At 37.2% G+C, this 25,185-nt stretch overlaps 1 protein-coding gene across 6 annotated transcripts in view; it reads right to left on the bottom strand.

Annotated features, from left to right (window-relative positions):
- Positions 1 to 25,185, bottom strand: part of Ank3 (ankyrin 3) — a 635,468-nt gene that overhangs the window by 317,444 nt on the left and 292,839 nt on the right. The window contains exon 1 of one of the 6 annotated variants that reach the window (XM_063239288.1): positions 5,290 to 6,392. The exons of 3 other annotated variants lie outside the window; for them this stretch is intronic. In XM_063239288.1, the coding sequence (XP_063095358.1) occupies positions 5,290 to 5,403 (114 nt within the window). In that variant the 5' untranslated portion in view covers positions 5,404 to 6,392. Of the gene's footprint in view, positions 1 to 5,289; positions 6,393 to 25,185 lie in introns of those variants that run through there. 2 more of the 6 variants (XM_063239287.1, XM_063239290.1) reach the window with 2 other exon arrangements.

Here is a 25,185-nt window from a genome sequence, read left to right on the forward strand (position 1 = left end):
AATATAGAGAAAAGACAGAGAGAAAAAGAAATTGATAATCCGTGGGACTCTCTTTTCACCCTGCCTGACATACTAGTATGTACCTAGCTACTGTTGGGTTTTCATTACATCATTGTGTGTTTAAAGATTTGAAGCCCCGGTGTTGGTAATTTTTATTTATATCTTCAAAACTATTTATCTTAAAAAACAAAGAGGGTAAAACAGTACAATCCTGATTTACTTAAGACACGCTTATTAAAGATAGAGATTCTGAGTAATGGACTATCATTGACAAGATTTTATGAAATGAGCCTACTTTCACATAATGTATAGCTATGAAACTAGCAATTCCATATACTACCTATGTGTGGTTAACACACAAGCTGGAGAGACTACCCAACTAGGAATCCCATATCTACCAATGACTCCTGTGGTACAACCAACTTAAAGGTTCATGCCTCGGTTTCTTCCTCTGTAAAATGGGAATGAAAATATCAGTAAGGTTATTGTGAAGCTTAAATGAGCTTCCATCTACAAAACAATGTAAAACTCTATTTGGTGTATAAGAAATGGTCAATAAATGTCCTGGGAAAAAAGACATGAATTTAGGAAATGTGATTCTTCCTCTTCTTCTTCAAGCCAAAAACCTGGCAGCTTCCCTAGAAAAAGATCCCTGTTTCTCACTTCCTACCTACAATCCCTTGCCAAGTTCTACTGAGTCTTCCCTTAAATATCTTTTGTATGCTACACCCCCTTCCCCAGGGGCTGAGACCCCCCAGCCCCCGTTCAGGCTCTCAGCATCTCACGCCTGGATCACCATCAGAGCTTCCTGACTGCTCTCCTTCCTGCTGACTGCAACACGGATGGGTGAGGATGGCTCCAAACCACAACACGAGCCCCAGTCCACTGTGCCTCCCACACTAGCGCAGGCCTCCTCACACAAGGAGAGAGGGCACGCAAGGGCTTCACCCGTGCTTGTGCTAGCTTTCCCTGCTGTACACTAGGCGTCTAAAACACTTTTCACACGTGGGCTCTCCTACTCCCATCACTTTGGGCACGGAATTCCTGTCTGTTATTCTCATCCATCTCCAATTCCTCTACAAGGCTCTGCTTTCGTGGACCCGTCTAGGAGCCCATTCCAGTCAACTGAGAGACTTTCCCTTAGCTTTGCCTTTTCACCCCTGGCGTAGGGTGGTTAGCAGTGTTCTAGTGTTTCTCTCGACCTCTTTTGGGAGCTATAATCTGTTTAGCTTTGTCTCCAATATTTGATGCAATGCCTGATTCATGAAAGTCACTCAGTAAATGTCTGCGGATGAACACAAGAAGGAAACAATGTCCTGCCACTGGTTATGAGTTTGACATCAATAATCACAAATATTCTTAATCATGGAACTAGTTAATCACTGTAGCCTAGTATCTAGCATTTTATATATATATGTACATATGCATATACATATACGGGAACCCCATAATGGTTCCTTTTAGAATATAAATTTCCTTAGGTTACCTTAAAGTTATTTTTTGACAAGAAACAGTAAATGTACTGAACATATATTCACATTTTAAAATCCCACTTATTGGATTCATTAGGGTCAATTCTTCTGACATGCCCCACTATTGAAATGGTTTCTACAGCTCATAAAGGAGAGGAACAAATGCAGGTAACCTGGCACCAGAAGCTATTAGCAACTAGAGGAACTGCAGCCTGTACCCCAAAAAGGACATTTTCCCCTCCAAACTTTCATATGTGTGTGGTAGGGTGTGCCAGGAATCCTGCTGGGGCAGAGGATACAAAAAGTTCTACCCTGAATGCTGTTAGGACAGGGGCCGACTGTCAACCCACCCAAAGGCACTCGGCCATGCTGCCCATCAGGAAAGGATTGTGAAGAGAAAAGAAAGTAGGGAAGAACAGAAGGAAAGTATAACAAACATTGTACATGCAGTGCCATGCAGTTTTAAACTAGACACTCATTAAAACTTTTAAATTTTTCCTATGAGGCCAAAAATATTGGAGAGACAAGACTAAGACCTTTGGAGATATAGCTCAGTGTAGTTTGCTTAGTATGCAAACGGATGACCCTGAGGTTTTTAGGTCTCAGTGTGCGCACACACACACACACACACACACACACACACACACACACAGTTTAATCTACCTAGATGCTTTTCTTTTAACAAGTGGGAATTTTTTTTCTTAGTGCAATTTAGGTTGTGTCAAGAATAAAATAGATCTTTATTAAAATTCAACTAATTATAAATTCCTAGAAGTTTTCTATATTTTTTGACTGGTAATTACATATTCATACTAACATGTTCAAAATAAACCAAATGTGTAACTTTTGTGATTAAAAACAGATGAAGCTGGGTGCAGTGGTGCACACCTGCAATCTCAGCACTTGGGAGGTTGAGACAGAGGATTACAAATTCAACTCTTGGCTGGGCAACTTAGTGAGATGCCATTTTTAAAGAGATACAGTAGGGGCCAGGGATTTAATTCAGTGGCGTAAGTGCCTGCATGGCAAGTGCGAGGTCATGAGTTTGATCTCCGGTACCAAAAATAAATAAATAAACAGGTAAATAAATAAATTAAAAAATAAAAAGATATGGTGGCTGGGAATACAGCTTAGTGATATAGCACCTGCCTGCCAAGCACAATTCCTGAATTTCATCTCTGGTAGTCACAAAAATAAATAATTTTATGTATATATACATAAAATTAAAAATAAATGCATGTATACATAAAAATAAATAAATTTGATGTATACATACATAAAATTAGATTTTCAAAAAAAAGGGCTGGGGATATAGCTCAATACCATCAAAAGGAAAAATGATTCAATGAAATATGAATCCAGTGTTAAGTCTACATATGTACTATAACTTGATTATAATTTGTAGGATATTCCATGCTATATGACGCCATATCATATAGATACAATCAACATATGTTCATTTTGGGTTTGTTCAAGCTTGAATTACAGGATTGCCATAGACAATTATTTTAAAGAAACAGATATTCTTTTATCTAATAATAGATAATAGTAGTTTAGCTATTTCCTAAGCTTTTCTATTTTATGACAGTACTATTACTTTTATGTAATTAAAAGATCTCAAGGGGTATTTCCACATATAAACAAGAGTAACTATCCCATAATTATCTAAAAATAATATTTAAGTCTTTTCTCTATTGATATGAGGTCTACAATACAAAATAAAGTAGCTCACAGGCATTAATTATGATCTTGGGAAAAAAAGGAAACTCCAACAGTCAAAATAATTCATTTTATAGAGTATAAATATGTGCTGTACCACTGAAGGAACATCTTCAAAATGACTGAATCTGAACTTTGTACACTGAGCACAGTCCATGTAATCATGTGATTATGGACATTGTTTTTCTCCAATATATACTGTACCTTTGTCAGGGAATATATCTCTTATACTCTGCTACGAGAGCAAGAGAGAGTACATACTATCCAAGAACCACTCTTTGGATCTACTCTGACAGTGTCCCGAGAACACCACATCCAAATCTGCCTGCACAGTTACAATCGCGATACTGATATTTCTCCATGTCCCCTCCAGTTGCTAAGAGATTTACACTGGGTAGACTCTGTTGTACTCATAACAAAGCATTTGCTTCAGCTCAGTAAGTCCCGCAGCCTCCCTTACCGCACCTCTTCCCTATTTTGCTTCCAAGTCAAATGGGGACTCAGGCAGCAAGGCAGCAGGTCAGGCACTAGCGCACAGGAGACTACTGCACAGGAGTTTGGTGAGGCTGACAACCCTTATGTACAGTGTCAGCCTGAATGATGACACGGTATCGCCACATAAATACACGTCCCTTTCTGCATGTCTCTCAGAAGTCCATTTATAATGGTGTGTGTGGGCTTGAGTGGAGGAAGAGAAAAGAGGGGGCAATCAATAGTGACCTTCCCACAGACCAATCCAGTAAATTGGACCAGAATCTAGTAAAATACAGCTATCTCATGACAACCGCATTGTACAAGGCTTTGAGATGTGCCTGCACAGAAGTCCATACTCTGTTTGCACTCTTAAGAAAATATATTCAAGAAGTTTATTTACAAGAATATCAAAGTGGGAACAATCTACATTTAACATCATGCAGCAAACACAACTGGGACCCTCCAAATTTGGCCTCATAAAATCTACTCCACCACAAAAGGCACAGAAGCTTCTCCTGTAGATTCTCACTCAAAGGAAAATGGCAAAGGTACCCAAAATATCCACAGTCACTCCTGAAGAGAGGAGTGTGCAGTAGAGGATATCTGCATGTTATTTAAAAGGCACATGCCTCAGTGCTCAGAGAAAATTAACACTATTTTTCCCTTGGGGATTCTCACAAAGACACATAAAAATGCTTTATGATTTGATTTCCATATTCAGATCACAGAGTTTTAGTCAATTTTTATTCACTGCCATGGAGGGAAAGTGCTTGGGCCTCACTTAACAACCAGTCTCCAGGAGTTATATTTAAAGGGCAAAGCCACAAACACTAAGTACTTTCTGGCTACAAAAAACTACCTCCAACCTAGGATACATCCCTGTGTTCCCCATGCATTTGGTTATCAGTGGGGGATCATCCAAGCCCTCTCTTTGATCTCAAGCAACCAGTGCTTGAAGGTTGCAGGTCATGATCATGTCACATAAATTCCTGCATTTAAGATAATCACTCATCCAGCTAGCAAAAACAAACCTCTTATGATTTTAGCTATATTTAACAACAGAAAGTTATTTCTAGTAGCTTATTTCCATTGTCCAACCTACCTAAAAAGAAACACTAAAGGGAAAAAAGACGACAAAGCAGGAAATGACTTCTCTGCCACATCTTTAAGGTCACATATCTGCCTGAGAAACACATGTGACACAGTTCCAGCATAAAAGCTCCTTTTCCATGGGCCAGATCTCTAAGAAGTACAACGGCCAGCTCTCTGGCCTCTCCTTCCAACCTAAGTCACCGCAGTATATTTAACCTTGACCAGACTGGCAAGAAACTACTTTTAACCCCCTGGCAACACCTTTCTGTGTCATGGAAACGTATCTGAAGCCATGGAAAGTGAGGCATGGCTTCTGCAGAGCCCTGCATTAGCCCCCCAGGAGGAACCTTCCCTGGCAGAGCCCAGCCTGTGGCCATGCTCTAGCCCTGGGCTTTATCTCTAGTTCCCATTTACACACCCAATTTAGACTCTACACAGCATGTGAAAAAGAGCCCTTCAAGCTCCACACAGATGCCAGGAGATTAAAACAAAAAGAATCCAGGCAAGATCTATGCTCTGGCATACATAGTACCTTTTTCTTCCGATCCCGGGACCGTTTGCGGTGTTTCCTTTTTTTCTCGGTCTCTTCTTCAGCATTGATTTCTAAATCCCTGTTTTTCTTTAACTGTGAGGCTGCATGAGCCATAATGCATTGAAAAAGATCCTGTCAGGCACGCAGGGCTTCCTTGTAAAAGGTGATCTCCTCAGGCACCTTTAATCAGGCGTACAGCAGCATTCCACTCACTGGAGAGAAGCCTCGGACTAGAAGCAGGAAGACATTCAAAAGGCAAAGATGCTGGAGAAGTTTAAGCTTTTAAAAACCAGAACAGCGGGGTCCAGACTTCATCCTGCACCTTCCTTTACCTGAACCTCCATATAGGAGTGCAGCCATCGTAATGCATTAACCGTAGTGCAGACAGCTGGGACAGAGGAAGCTGTATTATGGCTGTATCCCCTGCCACCAGCTGGAAGTGTCTAAGTGATTCCTCAGAAGGGGGAATGCTGCATAGGATGCTGCTCCGAAGCGAAGAAATCAAGAGTCACCACATATGCAGAAGCAAAAATCCAGCACTAATTCTGAAAAACTATTTTAGAATCCATCAAAAAAAGAGAAAGGGCTGCAATTTATGCATCACCACTAGATCTGCTCAGAGCACAATTTAACCCATCGTAGAATGGAGCAGTTCCTACTTTAGTTCAACTGCTGATGGTGACAAAATATATAAAATAAGACTTCAAAAAATACGCTAAATTTGCCTATGGAGAGGCTGACTGCATTATGAGGAAAACAATGCATGCATTGCCGGTCTCAACAGTGCACCCTTTATGCGGAGTTATCAGCCCCAATGCGTTTTGTGGAGAGGACTACAGAAGGGCTTGTTGTCATTTAAAAACAACACGCTGATTACAGCACATCACACAGAAAGCCGTGAGCATGTTGGTGTACGGAACAGATGCCTGATTCATGGGAGGTTCCCCAGGACGGTCCTCTCGTGTGGTCCAAGGGTCAGGGGTGGGGAAGGCTGTGCAGTCAGCAGTGTTTCTGAGGTACTGAAATGCAGATCCAGCTTTCACGCGAGGGTTTGCTTCAATCACCTTACTATTTCTGCCACCTGAGTCCTCAATGACTGCAGCCTCTGAATATTCATTATGTGAAGTGAAGCAGCAGCAATGATCAGGGCCTGCCGGGCGTCTTCTGTGAGGATGCACGCACTGGAAGAAATCTAATAAGTGGAACTCATTTACACACACACACACACACACACACACACACACACACACACAGTACTCACAAAGACAGTTTAGCAAGAAACTACTGAAATATTAGGTCGGGCCTAAAACATAAGGCCTGACATAAGAAATTCTAATTTCACTGAGAAAATCAGGAGAGTAAAAATGATGCTCCTCTACTGAAAAGATTCAATATTTGGACTTCAAAGACTAAAGAATCTGACCTTGCTCCTTGCCAGTGGCTCTGTAGGACTGACTAGAAGATACAGACAGGTCAGAGCTCAAGTGTGGTGCCTCCTGAGAGGATGCGCTTTTGGGCTTCGCCAGTGTTGGTCATCTGCTTCATCAGAAACACCAAGCACAAATTTCTACCAGCAACTTCTACCCGCTATGTCTCTGATTTGAAAATCAATGATCTTTCCCCTCCTTCCCTTGTAAAGTGCTTTTTCGAGTCTCTGCCAGGTAGTGACAGGAAATGAGATGGAAAAGATTCAAGAACCATGGACTTCTAGGCCTACATCAAATACACGTTTCTGAGAGCCACATGAAAACCACTCTGGTCACGTGGGTACTGAGGGTCTGCTACGTGCACCACTGCTCAGACCACTGCTTTCCACAGATGCTACCTTCACGAAGAGCTCCAGAAAGTTTCACCATTGCTGTGAAATCATCTATCTGACCAAAGTGGGGGAGGGAGGTGGAGAATTAAATGTAATTCAGATCCAAAGGCAGAAAAACCACATTTGGATTCATAATAAAAACTAATGATTCTGTAGGACTTTTTATTATATAATAGGTGGAGCAGAGAAAAGTATAAAAATTAAAATTTTTCTGTGTTTCTTTCCAGTATAAATCATTTTATACTTTTGAGGAACATTCATACAATTTATTTTCTGCAAGTTTAAGAGAACAGTGTACTAAAACATCAGCTGGCTTCCCTTGGCTTGTAGACCTCTTTCTTTCCTTCTTTTATAGACACTAATGTTACTGTAAAATCTATTGCATTTATGAGTAGCCTTGATCAAGGTTAATCATCATAAACTGGCAAAGCACCTTACTATTCATTGTTTGTCATAAGCAAAAGTCGAGTTGGGAATCAGGAAAACAAGACAGATATTTTTCAAACTCTGCCTTTCTAAAAGAATTGTTTTCCTAAAAATTTCAGAAGTAGAGGATGCATTATTACCTTTACCACCATAATGTGAATTTTGGGTTAGCTGAGGTTTTCCATTATCAGTAAATGATCATCCCATCAAAAATAGTTTCTAAAGCATAGCTTGTTTAGGTTCTCTTTCTTACAGGACACATGAGTTTTTGTCCTCCATTTCTAAACTAGAAGAACTCTAAAAAGCACTCAATCAAGGAGGGCAGCCCTGTGGGTAATAAGCTTTGACTCTGTATTACCAAAGGCTCAGTCTTTTCCTCCTAACCCAGCACACACCCGGACAGAAAATCCCAGGCTTCTGGGTACTTACTGTCAACACAAAGTGCAACACAAGAAAGCTACAAATGCTAACTCCTTCTAACTCAAACCAAAATGGCAATTCTGTTATAATAACTGAAATGGAAATATTTTTAAAAAAAACTTTAAAAAGTCATTTTCCCAGACTAGAGTTTCAAACTTTTGCACTTAAGTGCCAAGAGCTATTCCCATTATAGAACTAGTGTGAATCTTCAGCATAAACCTGTTAGGCTGGTGAAGCTGGTCTAAGTGTCTGAGACTTTGGTGGGTCCCTGACAGTAAGAAGGACAGGGTACAGACAGACACATGGCTCAGCCAGTTTGATGGTCACCTGTGTCTAGTTCAACTTCCTCCTCCGAATGCACAGGATGGGGATGACTAAAGATCAAATCCACTTAGAGATAAATAACAATAATATTTAGCTAATTTTTTCAAGAGAAGAAAACTGTTTTTGTTTCATAAAAACCCCAAGTACAAGAATTTCTAAACATCTTTTCAAAATACAGGATAAGTATAAGCTTTTAAACTTCACTAGCCCAGGAAGACTTTCTTTGAGTAAGTCGTTCAAAAAGACAGGTGAAGAAGGTTAAAAGTGTAGCCGCGTGGGTAAACTGGGGTCCCTCCACGCCTCCTTTTCAACTTCGCCCACCTCTGTAGTCCAGTCTTTTCCTTGCTTGTACCACTGTCACTAAAAGTTATGTTAACAATTGATTTCTTCTATTAAAACTTTCTTCATTATTTTGTCCTCCATATTTCTTGACTTATTTGAGCTAAGGAGTTTCACCAGGAGAACTTTCTGGGCATGCATTGGACCATGTGATAAAATTTATTTTTACATCAATAAAAGTAAAAATCACTTCTTAATTTGGAAAATAAATTATGTTTATACTCCAAGTATCTAATCCAAGAATCCAATAAGTGTGACTAAACACTCCATTGGAAATAAAACCAGATCAGTTCAGTAACATAACCAAGGAATTTTCTTTTTCTTCTCAAATTTTACATAATTTTCAAGATAAATTTTGAATATTATTTCAAACAATTGGTAACTTGCTGAAGTTGACTTGACTTCTTGTATTGTCTCCACATTGTTGAACTGAGCTGACATGCAAACAAACAAATACGTAATTTCTATGGAGATGACACTGCCACTTGGAGATTCTGAAGTTACAATAGCTGTACAATTTGAAAGAGTATTCCATAGTGATGTGGACAATGGGGAGACAAGGAGTATACAGAATAACAGAGGGTAGAAAGCAAGAAAAAAAAAATCTAAAAAGAGGAATGTTTCTACTACTGCCAGGAGGCCCCTCTCCAGACTGACTCTGGGTCCTGAACAACAAGGAAAGTATATGTTTAGATGGAATGAAAACAATTTCATGCTACACCCACTTCAGCTTTCTCAGACGTGGCTCAGCTCACCATAAGAGAGAGTCAAAATAGTTCTCCTTCACTCAGGAAAATGGATCTATTGTCATTTCCTTCATTCTGGTATCCTGGAGAGAGATGACACTAAGAGACATTAGCAAGTTCTGAGCAATGCGGGGGAACAAGAAAGTGGCTTTATGACAAGAAAATACTTTGGGAATTTCTGAACTCATGGTCACATATTATTCTTTGTTTTCAGAAGAGACATAATTCCTTAAAAAGGGGTGTGTATGGCTGGATACCCCTGAAGAATAATAGTCCCCATGTGTAGCAGGGAGTGGTACCTCCAGATCACAGGCCTTGGAACCATCTGTCTTAGCATTTGGCCTGCCCTCCTTCCCCAGAGTGCGCTGTCCATCCAACTAACTGGCCTCATCTCAGCACGGGACAGAAAAAGCCAGCTGGTCTCCAGCTCGCCAGCTGCTTTGGTGACCTCACTTGGGCAGATGGGGGCAAACACATGGAGATGGCTCATCTGAAGTTCCTGCATTACTCCCACAGTAGCCGGAGAGAGGAAGAGGTTCTTTATAGTCCATGGAAGGCCCTGCAGCCATATTCCTGGTTTCTGCCTGACACAAAGTAGACTGGCAGTGCCTGGCACAACACGGAACACAAAGCGGCCACTGGATGTGGTGTGCACACCTAACAGAGGGGGTATGCCATGTCCTTTCTGGGTTCCTGTTCTGTAGGTGGAAGAAGCAGGAACAGGTGACTTAGAAGACATCCTCACTATTCCAGATCACTCATAAGTGACAGAAGGCACTGGTGTTTGGAAGGAAAGGAGGGTATCTTGGAAAGGTCTAATAGAAGATTATAATCTACATTGGTCAAAAACATAGCTCATAGTCACAGAGGGTACTGAGCCTGAAACGTGAGCAGTGTGATTAGATAACTGAATTTTATTTTTAAAATTTTTAATTTAAAGCAGACAATTCATATGCTAGAATATATTTGAATGTGTTTGGAACAATTCAACTATGTAAACCCTTCTTTATTGTATTTGTGAAATACAATATAGATAAAATGTTTCAAATAAAAATTTAATATCCAAATCAAAATATAAATTCAATATCAGATTTTATGTTGATGTAATAATTTGATTTATGTTGAACTGCTAATACACTGGAAGCATCCAGTTAAATAAAATGTATTAATTTCATTTTTTGAGTGTAAATGTGGCTATTAGAAATGTGAAATAATACGTTTGGCTGATACTCTACTTTTACTTGTCAGTACTAGTCTATATAATGAGTACACATTAATGAAAGAGAGCCCAATTTGCCAGAAATTGTCTTCCTTAAGGCAGATATTTCTCAAAAGTGTCATCACAGGACACTTAGCGGTCCATCATTACACTTTCGATATAAAGAAATGAAGCTCAAAACTGCTATATGTTCTCAGGCACTTTGCTGAAAGAAACATGCATACTCTTTCAGTCTGCTGATCCCTGGCGTGGGCTGCTGAGTCACGTATGTGAAAGTCTTGCGTCCTGTTTGCAAGAATCAATGGGCAAGAAAAGCAAGTAAACCAATGACAGTGCACACAGAAGTGCTGTGGAAGCAGGGCTAGGGGCAAATGGAACAGAAGAAAAACATCGTGACTGGGAATAATGCTTTTGTATGGGATATAACCAAATAAATGAACATACAATTTCAGATAGTAGTAAGATTTAGGAAAAATACTATATGATTGAGTTGTAAGTGGCTGAATGTGGAACAAATGTTTATATACTATTTGCATATTTGAATGTTTATAATTCCCAGAAAAAGAAATCAAGATAGGGGAGAGCCAATGAAATTAAGTATCCTATTCTATTTGGGTACTAATTCTCCAAAAATCACCCTCTAAATCAAGAAAGTGATTTGACTGTGAACTCTGAATGATTTCTCAAGTAGTGTGTTCAATTCTTTTTTTAAATTATTATTTGTTTTAAATTTTTAAATTTTTATCGGTATGGGGGATCGAACTCACGACTGCCTCCTTGCAAAGCAGGTGCTTATGCCACTGAGCTAAATCCCCAGCCACTGTGTTCAATTCTGATACACTTATTACTGAGGACAAACAACTGATGATGATTTTGTATGGTCTATCTTCTAAATCATATGGGTAGTTATTGTGTCTATCATCTTTTATTAACTTACAGTTTAACAACAGTTCCCAAAAGATTGTGGAATATGTCCACTGAGTAATGGGATGCATTTTCCTGCATACTTTGTGGAATCATCTCATTTCATTTTTTTTCACTGAACTCTTGTTCTCCTGTGTTTAACAATCAGCTAAGTGGCTTGAAGAGAAGATAACACAAGTAACCAAAGTAGCTCTCATTCAACTTTGTTATATTAAGTCCTACTGAGACCTTGGAGAAGTCTTTTTTTTAGTTTCTGGATCCCTATCTGTTGAATGAAGGAATTCTGAAGTTTATCTCTCAGCATACATATTTTGTGATACTAAAATACAATTACAATGAAGATATAATGATCGATGTATGTGTTCTTTTCTTGTTATATTCTGATCAAAATATACAAGGAAAGGAAATTCACTTTCAAAATATTTCTCTTATGAGGTAGCTAAATGGCAAAAGGAGGAAGGACATGGGATTTAAAGATTAACAAACCTATTAGCATATAATTCAGGGGATCATTTGCTGACTCTACATAGAAGAGATGGAGTGACAGAGAAAGCAATATTTAATTTAATTAATCAATTTATGGCCATCTGACAGTGGCCAAGGATAGATTAACAACTAAACACTATACAAATACTGTGAAAGCAATCGGTCAGACTTCACACTAAAACTGAATAATATTTCTCTATCATATTACAGAATGTAACAACTCTGACAAGATTTATGTCTGACAAAAAGAAAATAATTATCTTTTCTTGGGTTTAGCACTGACTATCATAGAAAGAGCTACATGCAGAGTTTATAGCCTCATCCTTCTGTAGAGTGAAAATGATGCCTGCTGCTTCTGTATCTCACTAGTATGTTCAATAACTAATGTCTATAAAACAACATGAGCAATACAGAAAGAAAACCCAGTACACATAAATGCAGGGCAGAGTGTGCCTCGGGCTGGCACTTGGGTCCCCAAGTGGATTGGGATTCTCCTTCTTTCTCCTGTCTTACTTGGGAAGTCTTAATAGGTTTTCTTTTCCATGATGCTTCAGTAAACATACTGAAAATTAGAGTAAGCTTCATATTACATATTCCACAATTTTACAACTTTGTACTTGCTCTATTATATTATGTGAGAATATAATCCCATACGTAAAGTTTGAATATTGAAGACATCCTGTTTGGGACAAATGTTTAGAAAAAAAAAGTTATGAGTCCTTTTATTAAAAAAAAGATAGAAGCTGACAATAATTTTCTCATTTTCTCTCCAATTTCTCTACAAAAAGGGGAGGGGGCAAAAGCTTTTCAAGTACCGTGAAGTACTGTTTGATTCAGGTGGGTTTCACACTACAATTATTTTTATATTCTCCAGTATAAGAGGCAGCAAACATTTCTGTAAAGGGTCAGTTAGGAAATATTTGAAGCTTTGTAGACCAGGTGGTCTTTGTTGGCACCTGCTGGATTTTGCTGTTTTAGAGCAAAAGTAGTCAATATGCAAATCAGAAAGTAGCTGTGATCCAATAAAACTCAACGATTTCAGCAAATTTACATTTCATGTGTCACTAATATTTTTTGAATTTGTTCCTAACCATTTGTAAACACAAATACCAATCTTAGCTGGCATGCTGGCTAAATATAAGGCTGTCATTTCCCCACAGGCCAGGCTGCTGAACCCTGTTCTATGACATCTCAAGGTCTGGGGCACCATTTGGAAGGCTTCTGAGAAGCAGTGAATGGACAGCAGGATCAAAACCAATGCTTGGAATGCACACTTGAACATACATGTGTATGTGTATACCTGCATTCATATACACAAATGCGTGCATATATATATGCACAACTGATGTGCATATATATTCATATATTATCCACGAAATCTATCACATGGATTTGAACATGAAAATTGTTAAATTTGTAGAAAGACACATTGCTATATACATTTTCTAAACCATATACTTACAGATTTTTTTTTTTTTTGAGACAGGGTCTCACAATGCAATTCAGATTGGCCTTGAAATCACTATGTAGCCCAGGCTGATCTTATACTTGTGATGATTCTCCTACTTCAGCCTCCCAAGTGCTAGGATTACAGGCAGGCACCACCACACCTGGCCAGATGAAATTTTTTAATTTACTCATTTAACAAATACCTGAAGTGAGGACAAGATACAGAAAATTCTGATGCTCTATGTTTTATTTGTAATTCACTATTATATTTTACGTTTTCTACTGTTGTTGCTTCAATTACCTGGTAGAATAAGGCATGGGAATAAATATTTATGAAGCATCTCTTATATATGTGATAGCATGCTTCACCTTGTGAAAAACTAAAGAAAAAAAATATATATATACACCATTTTCTTAAAAATAAGAACTATAGCTACAGAGTTAAATGCTTCTTTTGGCATTGGTTTTTAAAAAGAACTAAAGTGAAAGTGTGTCAATAATTAAGGTTTGGTGCAAATTTCTAACATTTCTTTGTCCATTCACTCGTTACTGATGTGGAAGCTGACGAGTGAACAAACTTACGTCTCTGAGCTAAAAGCAACTCTAACTCGCCCTGAAAGCAAGAGGGGATGTCCTTTAGGAAATGCAACCTAGGTTTGCTGCCTTGTTCCACGCCATGCTCCCTCTGCCCTCCACACATGCACCCAATTGGTATTCAGAGGAAGGGAAAGGCCAGATGGTTTTAGGGATTAGCAATGAGGAAAGGACCAAGTTTCTCCTCAAGGTTGTTATTAAATTCTAGTGCAGATTGGCAGGGATACAAAATTGGGGCCATCTGAGAGCTCTTTGGGAGTCTTGGTCCAGTTCCTAGGGAGCAGGTGCAGACAGGGAAAAAGCTGCCTGAATCACGGCTGCTGCAGACACTTGGGTGTACTCAAGCTGCCCCAGGACCTCCTTCCACTTGAGGAAGCACACACTCAAATCTGCACTCCCAGCTATCAGTAACCATAGCAAAACAAATAAAACCAATCAATGAAAATGTAACATTGTGGCCTGATCTGCACAGGTGGTGATGTCCCAACACTTTGCTCTACTTGGAAGATTCTCTCCAGAATGTATCTAATTTAAATCAGATTCTATTTTGACTCCAGAAAGCTTCAGTACCCACTTGTTGATATGCCTGAGCATCACAGACTGCATGGCATAGCAAACACATCTGGATGGTGGCTCCCACAATTTAGTTCCAGGAAATGAAATATACATCCAAATCCCTATATAGTGATTTTTTTTTGGTAGCCATGATACTAAACTTTTAAGATTTAGTAAAAGGCTCTATCAGTGAGAATACTAAGACTTACTGAATACTAACACCACTTTACTACAGGCATGTGACAGATGTTCCTGTGTCAATGAATTCGTCAATTACACCAGCAACACAAGCTCAGTGGAACACAAATGTAACACTGTATCTGTTTTTAACAATAATTTTCCAGTCAACTCCATTTTTTAAAGACTTGAGGTCCTATGAATATTAGTTATGAGACATGACTAAAAATACTGATTCTTCTTATAATTGTGGTTTCTTAGCAATAAAAACATCATGCTTGTCAGAAAATAATTACTCCCTCCTCTACTAGTACTTGTACATGCAAACTGCAAAAATTAAAATTCTAAAGTATCTACTGCATTTTGTGATGCCAAGTGCCATTACAGTAGCAACCAAACCAATGAGGTGATCACTTTAAGTTTTAGTTGACTTTATAGGTAAAAAAAAAAAAAGCATGAGAGTTCTTTTTCTCTATCTATCTATCTATCTATCTATCTATCTATCTTGAGCTCACTTTGTAGCCCAGGCCAGTCTCAAACTTGCAACAATCCTCCTGCCTCAGCCTCCTGAGTGCTAAGATTTCAGGCATGGCCACCAGGCTCCGCTCAGCATGAGAATTCTTATGTTAAGTGTACAAAGAAAGAAATAACCTGTGTGGGCTGTAAGAAAAAAAAAAAAAGATAAAGCCTTCCACGTAGTAGTCACAGTAAAAATTTCCAATCATCAATTTAAAAATCAGGAAAGTAAATATCCTAAGGGTATTATGATAAGTGAAAGATAGTGCATGACTCCATTGTCTGAAGTACCTAAAAAAATCAACTTCAAAGAACAAAGAGCAGAATAGTGGTTGCCTGGCACCAGAAGAGGAAGAAATGGGGACTTACTAATGATGCACATAAAGCTCTAGGCAAACAATATGGGTATGCTTGGGGGAGCGGCTGCACAACACTGCACCAGTGACACTATGCTGTACACTTAACTTGTTAAGAGGGCAGATCTCATGTTAAAAGTTCTTGCTTCAGTAAAACACACAAGTGGATATACAGAACTGCCATTCATGAAACACAAGGTAAGTAGAAAATTTCAACAGGAAGAAAAATTTAAAAAAAAATAATACCACCACCATTCAGAAGTGATCACTATTACCATTCTGTACATTTTCCAACCTCCTTTTATGCTTATATGTATTTAAATGTTACCAGAATCATGTTAGCGCTTCTACAATCTGCTTTAAAAATACATCACACATGTAAACAAAATGAGCACCCATGTAAGTCATTAAACATTCTCCCATTGGGTTTTAAATGCCTGTACTTCTACACAATAAATATGACATATCTTTAACAAACGTCTCTCTTCTGCTAGACATATACATCGCCTCCAATTTTGCTAGAAGAAAAATAATGCTATAAATGGCCACATCAACAGATGAATTCACATACGCATAAGAAAATTAGGATAAATTTCTGAAGACAGATTTATGAAAAAGTGAAAACAACTTAATGACTAAACTGAAATGTATTGTTTAAGAATTGTGGAATTAAACTATATTTCAATATCTTTGTAATTCTGGGGATTGAAACCAGGGCCTTAGTCATTCTAGATCAGTGGTCTGTCACTATACTACACTTCCAAACTCCAATCAGACTTATGTTTTCTGTGTCCCAGACTTCTTCTTGCTTATTTTTCATTTTACTTATGATTTGTCAAAATGTTGTAAATTATTTAAGTTCCAAGCTGTGAATTACTTAAGTTCCAAACTATTTTCAAGCTTAAATACTTCATGATAACGTTTTTTGGTATCTCACTCTGAAATCTTCAGGTATCGTGGACCATGTAGTTACAATATAAACCTCAAGATAGCCTTCACTGATTTGGAGTTGTGTGAATAAACAAAATATTTAATGTTTTATAAATTTTTTTATAAAATGTTTTAAATATTAGTGAGGGAAAACTTTTTATGAGACCCTAATGAAACTTTATATTCAGGCAAGATTTATAACCATAGCAAAGATCTATAAAGATTGCTGTACCACAACATTCATTAAAGTCAGACAAATTACACAAAGTTGTTAAATTCATAACGGTCTGTTTATAATAATATACCTTAGAAAGGGGAACTAAAAACATTATTCTATATTTGCATTCATTTGGAATTATTGGTAGTCTATTCTTCCATGCTTCAAATCTGGATTTTTTTGTGACTTACTTTGGGCAACAGAATATGAAAAAATTAATTTTGGGCTAGACGCAAGCTTAACCCTCAAGAGCATTTGCACACTCCCATTTTCTCTAGGAGTACTGCCAACCCACTACATGAGCAAGCCTGGTGATGTGACAAACACATGGCCCATCATCCCCAGGGCCCCAGACATTAGCTAACCAAGCTCCAGACACAAAGCCACCCAGCAAACCAGGAGCTAACCAAAGGCTCCCAGGTGAGTCCACCTGAACCATAAGAACTGCTGTGCTAATCCCAGCCAGGGCCAACTACAGATAAATAATTATCATCTTAAGCACCAAGTTAAAGAGGAAGTATTACTAGAAACTCTATAGATGTTAAAAGATAAGTAAATGTTATGACCAACTTTTTGTCAGTAAAGCAAAAATTTAGATAAAATAAATATATTCAAAAATTGCATCTTATCAAAATTGACACATGATAAAAAGGAAAATCTGAAATTTTTTAAAACAAAATTAAAATTTTTTATTACAAAAGGATCCCACAGGAGAAGCATCACATTCATATGACTTTACTAGTGAGTTCTAACAAACATTTTGGGGAAAAACAACATAAATCACAGTCAAATCTTCAACAAAGTAAAGAAAATTGTCAACTTGTTTTATTAGGCCCATAAAATAAAACCAACAAAGAAATTACAAATATACACGTCCCAGAATGATCTCTCACACCAAGAGATACAAAACTGTCTTGTAAAATACTGCATTAGCAAAATTAAATTTAACAATTTAGTGAGGATTTCTTCAAGAATACAAATATGGCTTAAAATTTATAAGCCAATCAAGATAATACATCACACTGATAGAATAAAACAGGAAAATACATAAAATAATTTCAATAAATACAGATCATTCCACAGAAGTGAACACTTGTGATATTAAAATGGAATGAAATAAAACCACCAAGTTAGGAAGAAATAAATTTGAAATTTCCTGTTTGATAAGAAATGTTAATGAAGATCCTATGAAAGTGGTGACATTGAATACTTTTCATCTTAAAAAGATTGAGGAAAAAAATGATTGAAAACAAGGTAGTATACCACTCTTAATAGTTTTATTCAGCAATACTTAAGAGTTCTTAATCAGTGTAATACGGCAAAGAAAAGAAAGTCATAAAAATTGGAAAGAAAGAATAAACTGACTAATTTCATAGGTGGTATTTCTCAAACATATAAAACCCTAAAAAATTATAAAACAATTTTCTAGACCTGACAAATAAATTTATTTGGCTTCAGGACAAAGATCAATACATAAAAATCATCTGCATTTTACACTACATGCAACATATTTGAAAATACATTTTTTAAAATCCTATTTTCCTATAAATTTTAAAAAACTTTTAAAAAGTATTTAAATATAATGCAGAGTGAATCCTCCATCCAGTTTCTTTCACAGGTAACATTTTACAAATGTTTCAGTTCATATCAAAATCAGGAAATTGACTTGGGTATGGTCTCTGGACCTTATTCAGATTCCACCAATTTTCACATGTATTTACTCATGTGTATGCATTTATATCCACATTTCCATGCAATTTTTTGGTACTCGGAACTGAACTCAGGACCTTGCTCTTGCCAGGCAGTCATTCCTTGCAATTGTATCACACTTATGGATTCTTAAAATCTTTGCAGCAGTAAAATACAGAACAGATTTGCTTCTAGGAAGAAACTCTCTTGTTCTGTTCCTCCTAAAGATATTAAAAGAGAAATCTTGCTGTCTGATTGGGTAAGTGGGAATCTAACATTCTGGTAACCGGAGTCAAGGAGTTTCTTTAATTACACTTTGCAGCCACGAGACCTGATCATAAAGGGTGTTCTCAGGAGTCTTCCAAATTGTTGGTAGGATATGCAATCTCATTTTTGAAACCATCAACAACCACAACATACTTAGGAATAAATTTAATGAAAGACATGTAAATCATTCACATAGAAAACTATAATAATTATTGAGAGAAATTAAAGGAGCCATAGGTTAAGATATAAATCATATTCATGGATTGGAAGAGCCAACATTATTAAAATGCCAGGGCTGGGGGCTACAGCATATGCTTAGTATACATGAGCACCAAACAAAGTACAGATTTTCTTCAGATCTACAGATCTAATGCTAAGTCAATCATAAGTCCACAAGATTTTTTTAAATAAAAAATAAGCTCATAAAATTTGTCTAGGAATGTAAAAATTGTAGAATATCCCAAAGTATTCTGAAAATAATAACAGAGTTGGAAGGTTTGTACTATCTGAACTTAACCTGTTAAACTAACTATATAGACACAATAATCAAGATAGTATGGTACTGGGATTAAGTTAGACAAAAACAATAGTAGTACAGAAATAGACCTATATTTATTTCATCAGTTTACTTTCAACAACAGCAAAGTAATTCAATAATGAAAGTCTTTTGAACAAATCACGTAAAGCAGAATACCAGTAAGGATAAAAGTAACCTTAACCCCAACTTTACAATATACATCAAGTAATTCAAAAGGAATCATATACCTAGATTAGACACTAAAGCTATAAACCAATTAGAAGAAAACATAGGAAAGTACAATGACAACATGAGCATAGGAAATATTTTATAAAACAGATACAAGAAAAAAAAACTTTAAAAAAGAAGCTCAACAATATTAGTCTTCATCAAAATTTAAAGCTTCTCTTCAAAGTCCACTAAGGGATTAATATCCAAAATATACAAGCACCTCAACTCTAGAGAAAAAAAGAAAATAACTGTATAAAGAAATGATCAAGAAAGCTCAATAGACACTTCTCAAAAGTGGAAAATAAGTAGCTATCACATGCATGAAGAAGTGCTCAGTATCAATAATCACTGGAGAAATACCAATTAAAACCGTATGCATACACATGAGTATTACTCAGTCTTTAAAAAATAAATAATTCTATCATTTGCAACAACATGAATGAAATTGGATATCATCAATCTAAGTGGAATAAACCAAACAGAAAAATACCTCGTGTTCTCACCAAGAGTGGAAAGACAGAGGCCAGAAGCACAAAGAAATAGGATGACAATAGTGAAAGGGTACACTATCTCAGGAGGAATATATTTGATATTTTCTTTTCATTCTTTTTTGAGATGAACTGCACAGAATGGTGAATATAGGTAATAACCGAGTACTGTACATTTAAATCTTACTGAGAATCAAATGTTCTGATCACAATAAATGCTAAGTATATGCTCTAAGGAATTCATTAATTAACTTCACTTAATCATTCTACATTGTATTAAAAATCAATTTGTACCCATAAATATAAACCACTATAATTTGGCAATAAAAAATAAAATTAAAGTGAATAGGCCGCTGCTAAGAGAAAATATTCCTAAAGATCTGACAAGATCAGTGTAAAGCAAATGAAAATAACTCCAGGAAGTAAAAGACAGGATAAACAACTCAGTTAAAAATAAACACAGAACTTTAACAGGCACAAATGGTGAGTATATAAAAAGCTGCTCATCATTACTAGCCATCAAAGAAAAGCTAATTAAATCCATCATGAGACACTACCACCATCTACAAAAAAAAAAAAAAAAAAAAAAGACTAATAAGTGTTGGCAAGGTATAAAACAAACCCAACTCCAATACATTGTTAATGGAGGGTGTGAGTTGTATAATCACTTCGGGGAAAAAGAAAACAGCAGACATTTTTATACAAAATACTGCAAATATCTACATTATAACCTAGCAATTCCACTCTAGAAGTTTGCACAAGAGATAAGAAACTCAATCCAAAAGGACTTATATAAGAATGCTTATATCAGCTGTACTCATAAAAATAAAAAGCTGGAAATCACTCAGATGTCATTAACGAATCTATGGACAAATAAACCATGGGGGAATTCACACAATTACACCTACTCAATTAACAAAAAGGGAAAGAATCAGTTACATGTGACACATTGAGCCTATGATACTACATGGTAAACTCCTTTTAAGATTCCACACAATTTTTATACGCAAAAGCTTACAACTCAGTGGGATAAACAAAGAGGGCATCATTACTTCTATTATCTAGCTAACAATAGTCTTGAAAGCATCTGGCCTAAGAGGGTACCTTGGAGGATGAATTCAAATAAAGTGTGAATATATGTGTGTAGAAATGTCACAGATAATCTCATAACCCATACAATTAATATGAGTTAATAATTACAGTGATTTGCCCAAAGTGTCAGGGCAATGGATAGTAAACTAATAATTCAGGTGACGACCTTTGTCTTTAAAGAGTTAGATAGGAAATATGTGCCATTTTGGAGGCTAGTCATTGTCATTCTTCAGCTCTACTTTTGCAGCTTGAAAGCATTCATAAACAATGCATAATGGATATAGCCATGTTCCAATATAGCCATGTTCCAATAAAACTTTATTTACAAAAATAGGCAGAGCTTGTGTTTGGCCCATGGGCTGCGGTTTGCTGATCTCTAGACAATAATTCAGGTTTTCTCATTACAGAAGTTATCAATAAAAGGAATTTTGTTAGATTTTTACCTACCATATGAAGTTATAGTGACAACTAAAGAACTCATATAAAGTAACAAGTACAATGTCTGTTTTACAACCTATATTCACGAGTTGTAGTTTTTATACTTGTCACTAACCTTGCCTTTTTCTCATTCACTACTTTCACTAAAACACCTCAGGGCTTGAGTGAATTATAAGAAAACAAGCTTCTTGATGGCATTAGCTGATAGAAGACCTTTGGTTCAGCAAATCAGGAACAGTCGTACTGTAAATACAAATGCCTCCCCCAACACATTTATCAAGCTACCTCTCAGGTAGACACTTATGTGAGAAGCCTTCAGGTTGTCTACTCTTTTCATAAGGATGTTCCAACTACTCATTCTCATTCCACATTAGAGGAAACACATTGGTTGACTCCTGTTCTTGAGTTTTTCCCAGCCATTTCTCAACCTATACAACTATATTTATTTCTCACTGCCAAAAGTGTGTGTCTAAAATTCCACTGCAAAGTTAAGTGTAAAACTTTTCCTTAAGCATTTGATGGCTCTAAATGTGAATTTTCAGCCTCTCTCAAAACACTTTGAAGCAAAACATTCAAAATGTTAGTGAAAGTTTTATTTACTTTTATTTATTCCCTTATACAGAATTGTGACGGTGCAAACTCACATGTCTTAATTAACTCTATCTGTGAGCAAAGTTGTAAAGGTTTATCCTGGCATTAGGTTACAAAGGACAAAGACTATTTCAACCTTCTTTAATACAAAAATAAATACTATAACAAAAGATGTTTTTAATAGCTAGCATTTAATATGTGCTAAACACTATATTAGGTAACATTATTTTATCTACTAATTCATCAATATATATTGAAGAACAAGTATATGCCAGGATTTACATAAATTATCTGGTGAGTCTATACCAAAATCCTTTGAGACAGGTATGGAATCTTTGTTTTACAAAGTATGTAAGGTGAAGCTCAAATAGTTTTCAAAAAGTCACATGGTTAAGAAGTGAGACTCCTAGATTCAGTCAATTATTCTAAAGACTTTTCATAAATATTGTGAATGCACTGCATTAGCCAGCTTTCCATTGCTAAGACCCGATAGCTGACACCTGCAATTTGGAGCAGGCATGTAATTTGGCTTACAGTTTCACGAGATTCAGTTCCTAGTCAGCGGGCTCCAAGGAAGCACCATCATAGCACAAGGACATGGGAAAGCAACACTGCTTAGTTTACGGCATTCAGGAAACAGAGCGATGGAAGAACACCAGAGAGGGAAGGAAAGAGGGACCAGACAGATGTCAAGGCCATTCCTCCACGAGCCACTGAAGATACAGCTGGAAGTGTGCTCTGCTAAACTCCAATTTGGAATCCAAAGTTAATCACATTGACACTCCACATGTATGTTTTGTGTCACTTATTTAATGCATTTCTGTGTTGTTTTGTCTTTTATAGAAAGTTTGTTCTATTTCTGCTATCTGATTATCTTCACAAAGGAAAAAGACCAAGAGGCTCATTTTCTATGACTGTCTGTAACACATGTCCCATATTCCACATGTAGAAGATCAATCACTTCTGCTGATTCTTGCTTCTACCCCTACAGCACTATCTGTTCAGGCATTCCTCAGCACTCCCATCTCTACAAGATGTTTCCTTGCTTTATTCCTGGTTTCTTTGGAATCAGTCTATGGAAGACAGCAGAATCAAGGACTCCCTCTTCTACAGAGTAGGCTTTCCATTATGAACTCTGCCATCATGCTTTATTTGCTCTGCTGTTCATGACTTTTGTCACTGTAATAAGAAAAAATGACCCTCCACAAATGACCAAAGCATCTAAAGATGAGAGGAAGCTCCTTTCAGAAATACTATGCAATCCAAAGTGCCATTTCCTCCCAGTACATATATAGAAAACGTCTCAATCACCAGGGCCTGAAGCAGAAGCCTTCTGTCTACAGCCTCCAAGCCCTGCTCTCCAGTTAGGCTCTAACTCAGATTCTTCCCGTAAAGCTGCATTTCTGAGATCAGCTAATAACAATGGGTGCCTTAACTAATTAAGAAGAGTAATGAGTTCAGAAAACAAACAGGCATGCAGCATGCTGTTATTATGCGGCTTCTGCCTGACACTGTTGTCCTCATTAAGCAGGCAGTAATGTCAATATATCTAGGAAAGAAAAATTTTAAAAAAGTCCTTACTACAAGTTGAGTATCTTTTTTTGTTTTTAATTTATTGCATAACTACTGTGATAACTCGGAATCCTGTATAAAATCCAAGGAAGCAAGAAATTAAAATTTGGGAAGCAAAGGCTTTATTAGGTAAAATCCAGGTCTGGTGACGAGTCTCCAGGAGCCAATTTGGAGACTGCGCACCTCACAGCTAAAAGTCAGGTTTTTTTATCTTGTAAATCCACAAACAGCTGCTGGTCACACAATGTAAGGAAGGGGATGGGAGTGTGGCGCACTACAAAGCAGAAACGGCAATTGCAAGTCTCCCTGCATACTAGCAAGTTTAGATAAGAAGAAATCTTGTTTTTCTTAGCAAAGAATAGAAAAGCCTAACAGCAATTAACAACCTTAGTTACCCTACTTGAGCACCACAACTATTCTATTTGTAGAGGGCAACAATGGTTAACATATCAATTAGGTAAGATTTTACAATTCTTTACAGAGGAGAGCATTGATTAACATATCAATCCTTTGCCCAGAGGGAAATGAAAACACACATTTACAGTAAGGCCAAGTTACAGGTATTGCTATGATACAAACGAAGCTATTTTTGTGAAAAATGTACAATCTAATACAATCTAATGCAATTAACACAATTTGTGATGGGCTACCGGGTAGGAAAAACCCGGGTTGTCAGGCCTTTGTTTTATGGCCTTTAGGAAGTTAAAACTTAACCTAGTTAGATTTGAAGGGAGAAGGGGAGGGGAAGCAGCAGGTGGGCTTATACAGAACAGACCTCGGCGTGATAGTTAGGGGGCCTTAGGTTATAACAACTACCATGTCAGTGAAAGTGAACTTCTGTTTTGGTCTGATTAAAAACTCAAGTCTCCTTTCACACTTCAACCACGTAGCATCATTCTGCATTGCTTACAAGTCTGGTTCATGAAACCTGCCACTCAACCCAAAGAGCAGCTTCTCCAGTTCTAGACCAACCAAGAGAAAAACAACAGGACCCACACTTTTCTTTTCTATTGGTGTTATTGGTTCCCTGCTAAAATTAAGTTACTACAAACATCTCTGCATGTATCCCACAGCGGAGAAGAGTATCAGGGTACTTGCATGCTACGTGCTTTTTGTTCTTGTATTAAAAATGAGTTCTTTTCCAATAAGCAGAGGATGAAAATATAAAGGAGTTACTGACCTACTTTCCACTATTTACTATTTTTAAAGAAACTGAGGCTTACAAACTAGCTTCTGAAAAGGACTTTTTAAAGGGGGTTTGGCTTCTCTGGTTCTTCACAGAAGCAGCCTGTTTTCCCTTGGCACATCAGAGCCCCAAATCTCCATCCTGGGCTTTTTCATCTTCCTCTTACACTCTGCTCAGGCCACCTCATCCACACCCACACCTTCAATTATCACCCAAGTTAGATGACTCACAGCCCAGACCCCTCCTCGGAGCTCCTGACCCAAAAATTCAACTGCCTATTTGACGTTTTATTTGAAATGTATCAAATGCGACATCTAAAAATACACAT

The sequence above is a fragment of the Cavia porcellus genome, unplaced genomic scaffold (assembly GCF_034190915.1).
Source record: "Cavia porcellus strain 051 isolate PalLab524CR breed Dunkin Hartley unplaced genomic scaffold, mCavPor4.1 scaffold_28, whole genome shotgun sequence".
Taxonomy (NCBI): domain Eukaryota; kingdom Metazoa; phylum Chordata; class Mammalia; order Rodentia; family Caviidae; genus Cavia; species Cavia porcellus.